This window comes from Rhipicephalus sanguineus, chromosome 8, assembly GCF_013339695.2.
Source record: "Rhipicephalus sanguineus isolate Rsan-2018 chromosome 8, BIME_Rsan_1.4, whole genome shotgun sequence".
NCBI classification, from domain to species: Eukaryota; Metazoa; Arthropoda; class Arachnida; order Ixodida; family Ixodidae; genus Rhipicephalus; species Rhipicephalus sanguineus.
This window is the reverse complement of record NC_051183.1, coordinates 9,787,387-9,801,074: the sequence shown is the minus strand read 5'-3', so window position 1 is coordinate 9,801,074 and position 13,688 is coordinate 9,787,387. Positions and strand designations below refer to the sequence as shown.

The 13,688-nt window shown below is 49.0% G+C and overlaps 2 protein-coding genes across 2 annotated transcripts in view; one reads left to right on the top strand and one right to left on the bottom strand.

Moving 5' to 3' along the window:
- The window catches only part of LOC119401312 (proteasome subunit alpha type-1), a 258,901-nt gene that overhangs the window by 13,940 nt on the left and 231,273 nt on the right, over positions 1–13,688 (bottom strand). The window lies entirely within an intron of this gene.
- On the top strand, positions 3,133–12,074 carry LOC119401311 (mitogen-activated protein kinase kinase kinase 9). Its single transcript, XM_037668006.2, has 5 exons — positions 3,133–4,432; positions 6,099–6,256; positions 7,789–8,053; positions 10,056–10,178; positions 10,531–12,074. The coding sequence occupies exons 1-5, from the start codon at positions 3,487–3,489 to the stop codon at positions 11,292–11,294; spliced, it is 2,256 nt and encodes a 751-aa protein (XP_037523934.1). The 5' UTR covers positions 3,133–3,486; the 3' UTR covers positions 11,295–12,074.

Below are 13,688 nucleotides of genomic sequence, written 5' to 3'. Positions count from 1 at the left end.
TTGCTCGCGTTTCCTTTCTTGAAAGTCCGGCTCTCGTCACTTTCCTATCAAGAATGCTATATGTCACGCTGATAACGCGCGCGCCGTTCGTGACCGGGAAGTGCCGGGACCGGTAATAACGCGAGGAAAGTACGCGAGGTGGATGGCGATTATTGTTGTGTGGCAGCAATACTCCCCAAATACTCGATTTTTTCATAGAGTGTGGGACTACTCGAAGGTGCGCGCGCCATCTTTTTCTCCCTCCGAAAGCTTTCTGTATCTAACGTGGTCTTGCACTGGCTCCAGGATCGGAGGCATTGCAAGCTTTCGGCACCTCACCTGGTTTTGCACTAGCTGCCTCCGTGATCGGCCCACCTTTGACCAAGCAACGATGTCATGCGATATGACGTCATCACGTTATGTGACGTCATGATGACACAAAAATTTTGCGATCTGTGACGTGATATGGTGACATTATCACCATATGACATTATTTTTTTGCATCCGGAGTGTTGACGCCACCGACGGTCAAATTTCGTGTTTGAAGGGGCATCTAAGGCTTTCGCTAAAATTCCAGGCTCTCTGCTTCAGATTCTAAGAAAGGATTTCGATATTTCAAGTGGGCGGAGCTCTCACAGAAATACCAATAGCGTTTCCGTTCTTGCACTGAACATTGTTCGACCTTGACCTGTGTCAAGTGAACATCTGGCAGTCACTGGCGTCAGGCTGGAAACGCCGCATGAGCGCGTGTTGACTTCCTCCGGTAGTGCACACTGCAAATAGACCGGCATTGACTGCGGCTCTTCGACAACAGCTTTGTTTAGGTTCTAATTTGGTGTTTTAAGTGCAGCAGTCACGCTAAAATGTTTCGTAGCAAGTCTTCCTCTATTATTAATACATTACGTACTCAGTGATGAGAAAAACTCGTTCGTGCATTGTGATTAACAAGTTTTTCTAAGCGAGTTTTTTCTCCAGCGAGCGCCAATTACAGTATCTCCTCTCGAAGAATTGAGACAATCATGACTTGCGCTTCGACGACGTATGAGAATGAAAATCGATCATGTTTTTTTTTTTTTTTTTTTTTTTTTTTGTCGACCACCATTACTGGTTGCGTGACGTGATCTATTAAAGGGGAACTGAGATAAAAATTTTGGCCTCGCGTGTCCGTGCCCGCCCCCCCCCCCCCCCCCTTTTTTTTTTGCCATGGCATACACAGCACAAAATGACACTCAACCACATCTGCCTGCCCTGCCCCCACTTCAGATCACGGAGGTGCCCTCCCCGAAAAAAATTTCTGCCTACCCCCTGCCGACTTGCTTGACACAGTCAAAATCATCCAAGCGCTCATCATTAGTAGAATTACTTATGGGACCCCTCATTTAATAATATCTGGGGTTTAACGTCCCAAAACCACGATATGATGATGAGAGACGCCGTAGTGGAGGGCTCCGGAAATTTCGACCACCTGGGGTTCTTTAACGTGCACCTAAATCTAAGTACACGGGCTTCAGACATTTTCGCCTCCATCGAAAATGCAGCCGCCGCGGCCGGAATTCGATCCCGCGACCTTCGGGTCAGCAGTCGAGCGCCATAACCACTAGACCACCGTGGCGGGGCGGGACCCCTCATTTAGACCTCAAGAATGCAGAAATTGAAAAACTGAATACCCTCATACGAAAGGCCATCAAGACTGCCATAGGGATCTCTGAACGTGCTTCCACACAGCGAATAATACGCTTAGGTCTCCACAACACCTGGGAGGAGCTCGTGGAAGCACACAAAGTAAACCAACTCGAGCGACTTAGACTTACTGAAACAGGACGGGCTACACTTCGAAGATTAGGCTATCCTGAAGCCATACAACAATGTGATGAGAAAAGGCCTATCCCAGCAACAATTCGACAGTACATCTCGCTAAGCCGCATCCCACGAAATATGCATCCTACCTGCCATCTAGGAAGAAGAAAATCCAGAATAGAGAAACTGCGACAAGACTACGGCCGAAATCCGGACACAAGATACACTGATGCAGCAAAATAATCAGGAATCTCAGCCCATGCCGTGAGCGTAGTCGACAGTAAAGGAAAAGAAGCATCTTAACTACGGAAATCGATACGGCTGAAGAAACAGCCATAGCCCTGGCCATCTCAACCTGTGCTGAGGAAGCAATCATACTAACCGATTCACAAGCAGCTTGTCGAAATTTTCAGAAAGGAAGAATTTCCAGGCAAGCCTACAAATACTCGCAGCTACAGCAAAGAAGAACCTACCAGAAACGTACATCGTTTGGACTCCGGGTCACGAGTCCCTGATGGGAAATGAGGCAGCCGACGCTTCCGCCCGAGCTCATGTTCACCGGGCCTTCCCACAGGACTCACTTAGGAGGAAAGATGATGTACCCAAAAAGTACAGCGACATCTTACAGCACTACAGGCTAGGCCGAAGAACTTATCCGCCAGCTCACCCCAGCCTAACTAGGGAAGAGGCAGTAACCCTCAGGAAGCTGCAAACAAACACTTACGTTCACGGTATATTACTTCACCGTATCTCACCGACTGAGCACTCGTACGTCTGCAAGTACTGTGATGTCCCGGACACTCCTATGGGGATGCAAACAAAACCCTAGCACCGCTACACTGACCGAAGAGCAGTGGGAGGCCAAGTTATCGGACCCAGACCTGAAGAATCAGCGAAGCCTGGTTCAACGGGCACGAGAGATGGCGAAGGCCCGCGGCTACCTGGAATAAGGAGGCCGCCCACCTTGGGCGCACAGCGCGCTTGCTCAAAATAAACGTTTATTCTCTCTCTCTCTACCCCTGCCTAGCTCTCACCCAATAAAAAACATCTCTGCCTGCGTCACTGGTGACTGGCTTATATTAACCCTGCACAACGCTTACGGTGTTCAAAGTGCACTCTGTAAACGTGAGCGTTCTTGCACGCCTTTCCAAGGATATCTTGTTTGAAAATCGCGCGCAAGTATAGCCAACAATGGTCAGCTGTTTCGCGAGCGACCCGTAGGCGTTGTAGCACATTTGGGGCGTGAGGAATTATTTTGTAGCAGTATCTGTGTTTTCGTAACTTTTTTTTTTTTCTGTTAGCGAACTGCTGCGAAAATGTAAAGTGCATGATCAGCGTCATTTGAATTTTGTCGCACCGCCCTCGCACGTCCCACTAGGCTTCCTTTGCGTCTACGAGAGTGACAAGCGACACTGGCGCCGCGGTGAGGCACAGCTGGGCTTCTCTCGAAGCTTGGGAAGAATGGCGGCGCATCAGGCTGACGCCAGTGCTCGGATCCTGTCAGCGGAGACTCGGCGTCGTTGACGGCTTCTCTTGTGCCCGCGGTGTGTCCAGTATGCGCAACGTATGCGGCCGGCAAAGGCGGCATCGTGGCAGCGTCGGGGTGCCGTCTGTGCTCGCGTGTTCGTGACAGTAACCCTAATGCTATGTAAATAACTGTACCCCGGGCTGGGACCCCTGGGCGATGCCACCATCGGTGTAGTGGCGCCGATGGCCTCGAAGCGCAATGGCCCCGAGCTGTGGACGGCCGCCTACGACTACGAGGCGTCGGGCGACGACGAGCTGTCGCTGCGCCGGGGCCAGACGGTGGAGGTGCTGTCCAAGGATGCGCGCATCTCGGGAGACGACGGCTGGTGGACGGGCAAGATCGGCGATCGGGTGGGCATCTTCCCCTGCAACTTCGTGCAGGCCCTCGAGCCGCGTCCGCGCGAGATCGCGTTCAGCGAGCTCGAGCTTGAGGAGGTGATCGGCGTGGGCGGCTTCGGCAAGGTGTACCGCGGCCTGTGGCGGGGCCAGGAGGTGGCCGTCAAGGCGGCCCGCCAGGACCCCGACGAGGACGTGGGCGCCGCGGCGCAGAGCGTGCGCCAGGAGGCGCAGCTCTTCTGGCGCCTAGCGCACCCGAACGTGGTCTCCCTGCTGGGCGTGTGCCTCGAGCCGCCCAACCTGTGCCTCGTCATGGAGTACGCCCGCGGCGGACCGCTAAACCGCGTGCTGGCGGGCCGCCGGGTGCCGCCCGAAGTGCTCGTCGACTGGGCCGTGCAGATCGCGCGCGGCATGCACTACTTGCACGTCGAGGCGTCGCTCATTCACCGCGACCTCAAGTCCAGCAACGTGCTGCTCAGCGAGCCGTACGCCGAGCGCAGCCGCAAGACCCTCAAGATCACCGATTTCGGCCTCGCTCGCCAAGTCACAGGCACCACGCGCATGTCCACTGCCGGCACCTACGCCTGGATGGCGCCCGAGGTTATCAAGTCGTCCACCTTCTCGCGTGCCAGCGACGTCTGGAGCTACGGCGTGCTCCTCTGGGAGCTGCTGACGGGCGAGACGCCGTACAAGGGCATCGACGCCTTGGCCGTCGCCTACGGCGTAGCCGTCAACAAACTGACGCTGCCCATCCCGTCCACCTGTCCGGCACCCTTCTCGCAGCTCATGCAAGGTGCCACGTCTTTTCCAATGTCTTGCTTGCCTCCTGTGTGGACAGGTTTATACCTAAGTGCCTTAGCAGCCTGAACGAAGACATAACACGTAGTTGTTGTCTGTTCACACAGCTACACATGGCATTGGATGTAGTGACTTAGCAATCGTTGCATTCGTGGACGGCTCACATTCATTTCAAGTGTGAGGTGATCCAGGTTGATCAGGCCCTTGAAATTTCATTTTATTACTTTAAAAAGCCCATTGCATAAGGGGTGGGTACACATACGTTCACAGGGGTGTAAGTGTATTATTAAACACGGCACACATGAGTAATACAGGTACATAATTCCATATAATGTGTATGTGCAGCGGGAAAATGACTCGCTCATGGCTGTGTCCACTTCTTGGAACAGGAGCTCGAGGGCTCATTTCATTGGCGTGCCCTAATGAGAGTGGCCATATGTGCAGATGTGCTGTCAGTTTCATGTGATAAGTTCTCGGAACCCATCCGTATGAAAGCTTGGTTTGCCATTTTAAAGGATTATACTTTTCCCCAGTTTCAGCCTACCCTGTATTTGTGATGTCTTCTTTATTTGGTACATTCTGTGTGTGCTATGTCACTTAATGTTAGCTTAATAGCCTTTTTCTTCTTAAATCATGCTCGGTTTGCAATACCAAACTAGTTGTCAGAAAAGTTCATGCACTGTGATGGTCTAAGTGGGTACTGCATATTCACTTCTTGGTAAGACTAGATTGCACTGCTTTATTAAGCCTGTAGTACCAGTGTAGGCACTGGTTCCTTGTGAAGCAATTATTTAGAAACGCCATAAATCTAGTGACTGGTAGTTTTATGTACAGATTCCAGCAGACCTTACCTGCTGCTTCCTGGTGAACATCTCAGCAGCAGACACCACATTTTTAGTTCAAGTTCCAGGAAAAGCTGAGCATTCTTGGTATAGCTGACAATGTGCTCTTGTAAATCAGTCAGGACCAAAAAAAATGTAGTCTGTGAAGCTGAACTTTGTGTTCTATGAGAAACTGCCTCTACATGGATTCAGGTGCACACCTCAGATAGCATACTCAAATACATAGTCAGTTTGTTTTGTGCAAAACTATGAGGCATGTTTTGTCACAAAATTTAATGTCTCTCTGTGAACTGAAACCATCTGCAAGAGTGTGCAGAAAGACTATTCAGCTAAAATCTTTTTATGTCTCACGACACGAGACGTGAAAATCTAGTTGTTGATCTGCAGCTTTTTCCACTAGTCTCCAGGATCTTGTATGTTGCTTCTGATGCAAATAAGTTTTCATTATTATGGATGCCCCTGTAATTAAACTTAAAGTAATCACGACACCTTTGGAGGTTTACCGTTAATGTAATGCTATGTTAATTACAAAATAACAGATTGTAGTTCTAGATGAAACTAATAGATCAATGTGTAATCTCCAATGTAATTTGCCAGGACATTGAGGCTTTGTGTGAAAACAGTAAAACAATGATGCAAAGACTATCCGGTGAAGTTTATCGTGCTCCTCCTAGGATGGCTTCACTTTCAGGACATGATTTCCACTTCAGCAGTTCTTTTTAAACCTTCTTGGTTGCCAACTCGAACGGGAAAGCACCTGGAGATGCCAGAGGCATTTCTCGGAGGAATGCATGGCCATTGTTTTTTGTCTATCTGCAGCCTGTTGGAACTCGGACCCCCACGAACGCCCGTCGTTCTCGGCTATCCTGACTGAACTGGACAAGATAACGCGGTCGCCGTTCATGAGCACACCACACGAATCATTCCACACACTCCAGGAGGACTGGCGACATGAGATTGCACATCTCTTTGACGAGGTACGAGTTCATCTGCGTTGCTGTTCTTCCTGCGTGCATTCAACTGTGGAATCTCGGATATTTCTGAGCAGTTTGTTTTCGTAGCCAGAAAATCTTTAAAAGAGACATTAAGAGAAATGCCATTTTCCTCATATTACTAAATTACCCTTTTACAGTATGAAAAGCACAACTCTTGGCCTAGAGAAGATGCCCAGTAAGCGAGAAAACTCGGAAAAAACAAAAACACACGGTGACGACGCCACCTTGAAGTTCCTGCACCAATTTGCCACGATGACGTCATAAGTTTTGACGGGATCTATTAGGGCCCGCTTAGCTCTTAACCAGTAAAAATGAAATACATGGTCCTTGGAAGGGGCCTGAGGCTCAGTGTACCAAGTTTCAGGAAATTTCGTTGAGCCGGTGTGGGCCAAAATATGCAAAACACTTTGAAATCTCCGACTTTCGGACATCCATCTTTTAGCCACTTTTCGCGAAACAGACAAGGACGAAGAAAAGAGCACACACAGACTAAAAGAAAAGTGCATCAGCCATCCTTCTATTGCTTTGTTAGATAAAAAGATTTCGCTCCTGTCATCATACCTTTAATGACGTTTTCTTCTAAGTTGTTTGCTTGATGTGCATTTGACATATCCTGTTGCTCTGGACGCGCGGCGAGGCTTTGTAATCACGTGATTGTTATATGCGTGAGTGATGTGTTCTCTGACGAGATTGCGCGGATCTTGTTGGGTACTTGAGATATTTTTTCAAAAATAATCCAGTTGTTAGGTTGCGCTTGTCAGTGTGTGCTCTTTTTTTCATCCTTGTTTGTTTCGCGCAAAGTGGCTAAAAGATGAATTCGTTCCAACTAGGCCGGCTAGCAGTTTTGTTTCTGACATTGCCACATTGTTTGCATGAAGACTGAAAACGTTCTTGAAAGCTGCATTGAATATAACTAATTACAGTATTAGTGTTGATTAAAACATCCATTTGTTTTGTCTCCATTCTTGCTCGTGTTCAGTGTGTTTTAGTTCATTTTGAGTGTACATTGTTTCTTCTTATTGTCGTGATTACCTCTCTGCTGACTCGCTTTTTTATTTTCTTCTTTGAGGGTTAATATTACCTCATTGTTCTTTATATCAATAAGGACACTTACATTGTTAACAGATTCCTTTTCGTCACGTCTTGTATAAATGCTCTTTGCATACTTGGATTATGTCTGCGTGCCGAACTGTATTCCAGAGAAACAAAAGCCTCCATCAGGCTGTGTGGCCTTTTGCTTCGATTTCTGTTGATGTACAAAAAAAAAACTCTAATACAGTTGAACACCTTTCTAAGAGGCACGCATTGGGGAGCACTTTATCCCTTATATGGGGTGTCTCTTATGAGTACCACGTTCTCATTTTCTGATCAACCCCTATTTCACTGCAGGCACAATAGCCTCTCTTATACTCGACTATCTCTTGCATCAGTGCCTCTTTTGAAGGGTTTAACTGTGAATCAAAATTAAATCAAACTGAGCATTATAATTACACGACCGTGCAAACTAAACACAGGTGCGGTGCCGGGAGAAGGAGCTGCGGTGCCGAGAGGAAGAGCTGCACCGTGCCTTTGTGCAGCAGAAGCTGCAGGAGGCCCTGCTGCGCCAGCGGGAACAGGAGCTGGCCGAACGCGAGATCAGTCTGCTGGAACGCGAGCTCAACGTCATGATCCTGGCCCAGCAGGAGCACGCACCCCCGACACCCCGCAAACGGGGCGGCCACTTTCGCAAGTCGCGCCTGCGGCTGCTCAAAGCGGGCGCCCAGATCAGCATGCCTTCCGGTATGAACCCCAAGAAGGCCCAACTTCTTAACCCTTTGGGACGATTTGTACACAATTGTGTGCACCACTTGTTCTTGTCATTTGTGTAGACTAGTGGCTATAAAAGGGCACAACACAGTGAGGGGTGGATAAATTGAATCTCCTGCGTAATAAATGTGTCTTCATTTAACTTAATTTTGCAGTGTACCGTGGCATATGACGACTTTGTTGAAGGCACTACCATGTTCGAGTCGTTCAACATGCCGCTTTCCGTGAGCAGCGTCAAAAGTATAATTTTTCTTTGCTCGAAATGACCGTAACAGAGAACAAATGTGCACCATACTTCCAGCCTGAAGCTTGATACTACTTAAGCAAGAACAGAGCGGAAGTAACTTGTGAATAAATGTATATTTAATTGCAATTTAATTAAGATTTCTTACTATAGAGCCCACATATCAAGGTATTATGACATTATTTTTGTTGCAATAGAATATAGAGTGCCTTGAAGTAACGCTGTCTAAATTTGACGCATTTACAGACAGACCTGACACACACGTAACAACCATAGACACACACAAGTTCTTCTAAACTACATGGGTTAATAATTGTTGGGGTTTGACGTCCCAAAACTACAATGTGATTATGAGGGACGCCTTAGTGGAAGGCTCCAAAAGTTTCGACCACCCGGGGTTCTTTAACGTGCACCTAAATTTAAGTACAGTGATCGTCAAATGAAACCTGAACACCGGCAAGCCTTCGCAGTGGTATAGTGCGCGCCGTCCAGTTATCACCATGGGCAGGCGCGCATATGTGCAATGCGGTCAAATCGGATGCGCGCGCCTGTCAATGGTGATAACTGGACGGCGCGCACTATACCATGCGAAGGCTTGCCGCTGTTCGGGTTTCATTTGACGAGCACTGTACACGTGTCTCTGGCATTACGGCTCCATCGAAATGCCGCGACCTTCGGATCAGCAATTGAGCACCATAACCACTAGACCGAACGAGGATAACAATGCAGACAAGATGGGGAAAACTTGCAGATGATAGGACAAGACAGATAGACTAAAGCAACAAGTGATAAACAGAGAGTATTTGCGCTTGGAGTATAGCCAGAGCCAATGGGAGATCAACTATTGTTGACTGCCTAAATTCTCAGTCTGTGTGAACGTCTGTGTTGTCCAGACTGGTACAAGAGATACGCATGCAAACAAGATATGAGAAGTCAAACAAGCAATGCTTGTGCAGCCTGACAAAAACAATTGCCCCCTGCCGAAATGTTGGCTCCAGCGGCATTCCCTGTTTAACGACTTATCTCTTTAAGCATCCGTTCCTTTGAACTTGGACACGGATGGGACACGAAACAATCGGGCAGCACCGAGTTGCGACAAGTTGTGCTTGTAGTTGTAGTGCATATGTGGGCCACTGTTATTGCCTACTGGAATGCATGTTTTGCAACAGAGGTAATGCACTATCTAGAAGGAGGTTATCAACACGTGTGCTGAGGAAAAAAAAATTAAAAACACACCATCTTGAGCAGAAGCATAGCTGGTTGTACATTAGCATGCTGCACCTCACAGTAGCAGATTGTACCTTAAGTTAGCTGGACTGATAACCAGCAAGATCAGTGCTGCCCCTTGAGGGGAGAGCCCTGCATGTGCTTAGCATATGGTTACAAGGCAAGAGGCACAGTTATAATGTGTAAATGCTGTCTTGTCGCTCTGAAGAAATTTAGCTGTGGTATTGCTCTGCTAAGCTACTTCAATGGAGGTAGCTTAGCAGGAATGAAACTTGTACCATTGTGCTTATGTACAGCTGCATCCCAGGTGGTCAAAATTAATCTGGAGTTCCCATTACGGCATGCCTCATAATCATATCTTGGTTCTGCTCATGTACACACAAATACTGAACTCTTTAATGCCTGGGACTTTGTTTTGAACCTGTGCACAGCTGCAAGGAATGCGAGTGCTTCTGTCAGGGATATGGGAAACGTGTGCTAACTTTGAGCCCCTTCCGGCTGCAGATTTCCGGCACAACATCACAGTGCAGCACACACCAACACATGATTTCCGGTCCCTGCGGATGCCTGCCAGCCCTGAGAGCCCCCCCGCTTCACCAAGCTTGCCGCGGTTGAGGGCCTATGCATGTAAGTACCTTCCTGTGTTAGCCAGCAGGGCTTGCGTCTGTGCACTTCTGCCCTTTTCTTTGCTCGCTACATCAGCCTCATTAATGGCACTGCGTTAACATGGTCCCCTAGACAAAATACATGGGCTCGGGTGTATAGCTTAAAATTGTCATACAGCACCCTGAATGCAGGAAGGTTTATTACATTTGAAACTTGTGAGTGTAGTGAACTGCACGTAGCATTCCTTCTGGAGCTGTTTGAGATGCAAGGCTTAAGGATGCATTGGTAACATGTTTGGCCTTATTAGAAGTTTGTTGAGCCGGAGCATTTCATGCTGCAACAGTGTCTCATGAATGAGTGGCTGTTTGTGCAGTGCCTCCAGACGGGGGTCTCAAGGGCAAGACGTGGGGGCCCAGTTCCGTGCACCAGAGGGAGCGACAGAGCCCTCGTGCCCGGAAGCACCTGCTGGTCGACGCCAACAAGCGGTGGTCGCGCTCGGCGCCAAACCTGCCCCGCGGAGACGATGACGACCAAGCGTCGATGATGACACCCCTGCTGGCTGGCACGTCGGCCACCAACGTGTCGTCTTCGTCGTCCGCTCCACGGCGACCCCCGTGCCTGCGGCGCGGCACCGAGCTGCTTCTCTTCAACGCGGCTGCACTACTCGCGGCACCCGGCGCCGGTTTTGATGTGCGCATGGCGCCGCGCACGCATCCGCGACTGGGCACCGCGGGAGGAGCCCCCGAGGACGTCCCGCTGTACCCCGTCTGCGCCGCCGCTAACGAGCAGGCAGCAGCCAGCGTCTCATCGCTCAGCCTGCACAGCCACAGGCAACAGCTCAGTTTGGATGCGACGCGGTGCCCGCTGTCGCCTTTCGGGCGGCGGAAGTCCTCGACGGCATCGAACGACAGCTCGAGCGACCAGGCGTACGCGAGCTCGGCGAGCAGCTCGGGCGCGCCCCTGTCGCCGCCCGAGGGCGGTCGCCTGGAGGTGTGGTCGCCGCGACAGAGGCCCCGCCCGCTGCCCACGCCAAGCAGCGAATCGCGCGTGCGCTTCACCATTGGCGTCGGGACCGAGCCAGCAACGTGTAGTCGCGCAGCCGGCACTAGCGACCCAGCCGAGCCGCTTTCCCTGTGAGCTGTGCATGGAAATAGGACAGCGCAGAAGGTGGAGATGAATGGGGCACGACAAATGCTGGACTTCCAGCTCAGGTTTACTCTTTCCATAATGAAGGTCCAGTTGGAATTTCGCAGCACTGCGGGTTTTTCTTTATTTCTGCTCAAGCTTGGGCTCGATCAGACTAACTGTCCTCTGTGTCTTTGTCTGCTTAACTTTTTGTATATACGATTTATGAGAATGTGAAGGATTGACCGCGTTTAACACATAAGAGCCCTTATTTATGAGCAGTGGGTGACGGCAGTGCTGCTTAATCCAGACAGATCCCGAGCAAGTTCCATTGATGAGTGCACCTTGTTCTGCGCTGGCCTATTTTTGTAAGCGCAATGTCCCGACTCGCCCAGCAAGCAACTTCCCCGTGAGCTAGTCTGCTGCTGCAAACATTCCAGGACACTGCCAGGCACGACGAACAAACAAAAAAAAAAACCTCACACATTCCACAACCTTTTTTCGTAACAGAAAATCCCTTTCTTTGTCGTGCTGCGCCTTGAAGCACTTCCCCGTGGCGGGGGGAAAAAAATATTGTGTGACCACCATTTGTCATCTTGTGTGTGCAGAAAGCCAACGGCGTGACAGACTCTCGATACCAGTGTCGGCAAGGTTGAAGTTTGAGCTGCAAGTTCGTGAACCTCTGCTTTCGTCAGTTTATTCCAGTGAACAGTCAGTCACGTGTCTCGAAAAATGCAGTTTTTGTCTTCTGTGGCTGCTTGTGAAAGAAAAAGAAAATCGTACTGCACACAATTTTTTGTAGTTCTTTAGCTACCAGCCATATGTCTTGCTTCGTTACACGAAAGCGAGAAGCGACCAAAAAACAGTGTCTTAGATACGAAGGAAGAACACTTGTTGTGTACTGTTGTGGCAAAAAAAATATGATCCACCGGAGGTATCGCAGATCTGAAGCTAGAAAGCTATGAAAACCACAGCCCTGAAAATAGCAGCCACAGAACATCAGTGGTGCTACTAATGGGATGAAAAGTTCAACACTGGGTGTCGCTGGAGCTGACATTTCAAAAAGCGGCTTCGGACTTGTCTTCAGAAAAAAAAAAAAAAAACAAGCCCGCTTGTCGAAGTGTCAGCTCCAGCGATACCCCGTGTTCACGAATTTTTCAGCCCTTCAAGCTTCCATCTTTCCCCGAACTACTGCCATTGGTGCCAATGTAGCTTATGAAGGAGTGCATGTGAAGTATATATTCTGTAAAAAACATGGGGACACATTCTGTAATGGCACCAGCCTTTGCTAAATAGGGTGAATACTGTCTGTAAAGCACTACAGATTTCAGTTTTAAAGATGCAAACTGTAGGGCTTTCAAGTTGGCAGTTGGCAACCCACTACGGTGGTCTAGTGGTTATGGTGCTTGACCGCTGACCCGAAGGTTGTGGGATCGAATCCCGGCTGCAGTGGCTGCATTTTGATAGAGGTGAAATGCTAGAGGCTCGTTTGCTTAGATTTAGGGGCACCCAGGTGGTCGAAATTTCCAGAGCCCACCATTACGGCATGTCTCAATACCATATCATGGTCTTGGGGACCTAAAACCCTAACAGTTATTAAGTTAGCAGTTGGAACATTTTCTAGACAGAGAGAGAAAATAAACGTTTATTTAGAAGGTAGCTTACAGATTTTCGGGAATTCAGAAGCGAGCAGGAGCGCTCTTCTGGACATGCCAAATTTGCCATTTCAGTGACAACTCTGATTGGCCCACAGGGCTGCCACAGCCTCTACGATTCACCTAAAATGTCGCCATTGTGAAATTTGAGTGTCCAGAATATCGCCCCGGAAGTGGGCCCCACTGGCGCTTAGTCAAAACTCTGATGAGAATCAACACACTGCATCAAGTAACAGAAGCAAAAAAAGAAAATTGCTATGTCAACTAGTGCAAGGTATTTGTGGTGTAGTTTCTACGGCAGAAGAACATGCAAGGTTTAATAGAATATTTAGGTGCCATGCCACAGCAAAATGGCTTCTTAATATGCTCCTTAGTTCAGGTTGTGCAACACGCTCGGAGAGGGTAAAAAAATGGAGGAGGCCTTCAAGAGTAGAACGCAGTAGTGTAATCGGACCCCGTACGCACCGCCTTCTCAATTGCTAGCCTGGCTTTGGTTCGCGATGCATGCCTCAACTGTGCCGTAAGGAAACGGACGACTGTGCTCGTAACATTGGACGTTTCAAACTATCCTAGAATGCCTACTGCAGGTACAGTCAAGTGCCCACTACGCCATAATTCTTCCTTTTGCGAATCAGTGAAGGGCCCACTATGCGTCCGTAAGGCAACACGTGAACCTACGCAGCTGCTTACTTTGTTGATGCCTTTGCAGTTGATGATTAAATATGTCTGATCGCTTTGTATTGAGTGGGCC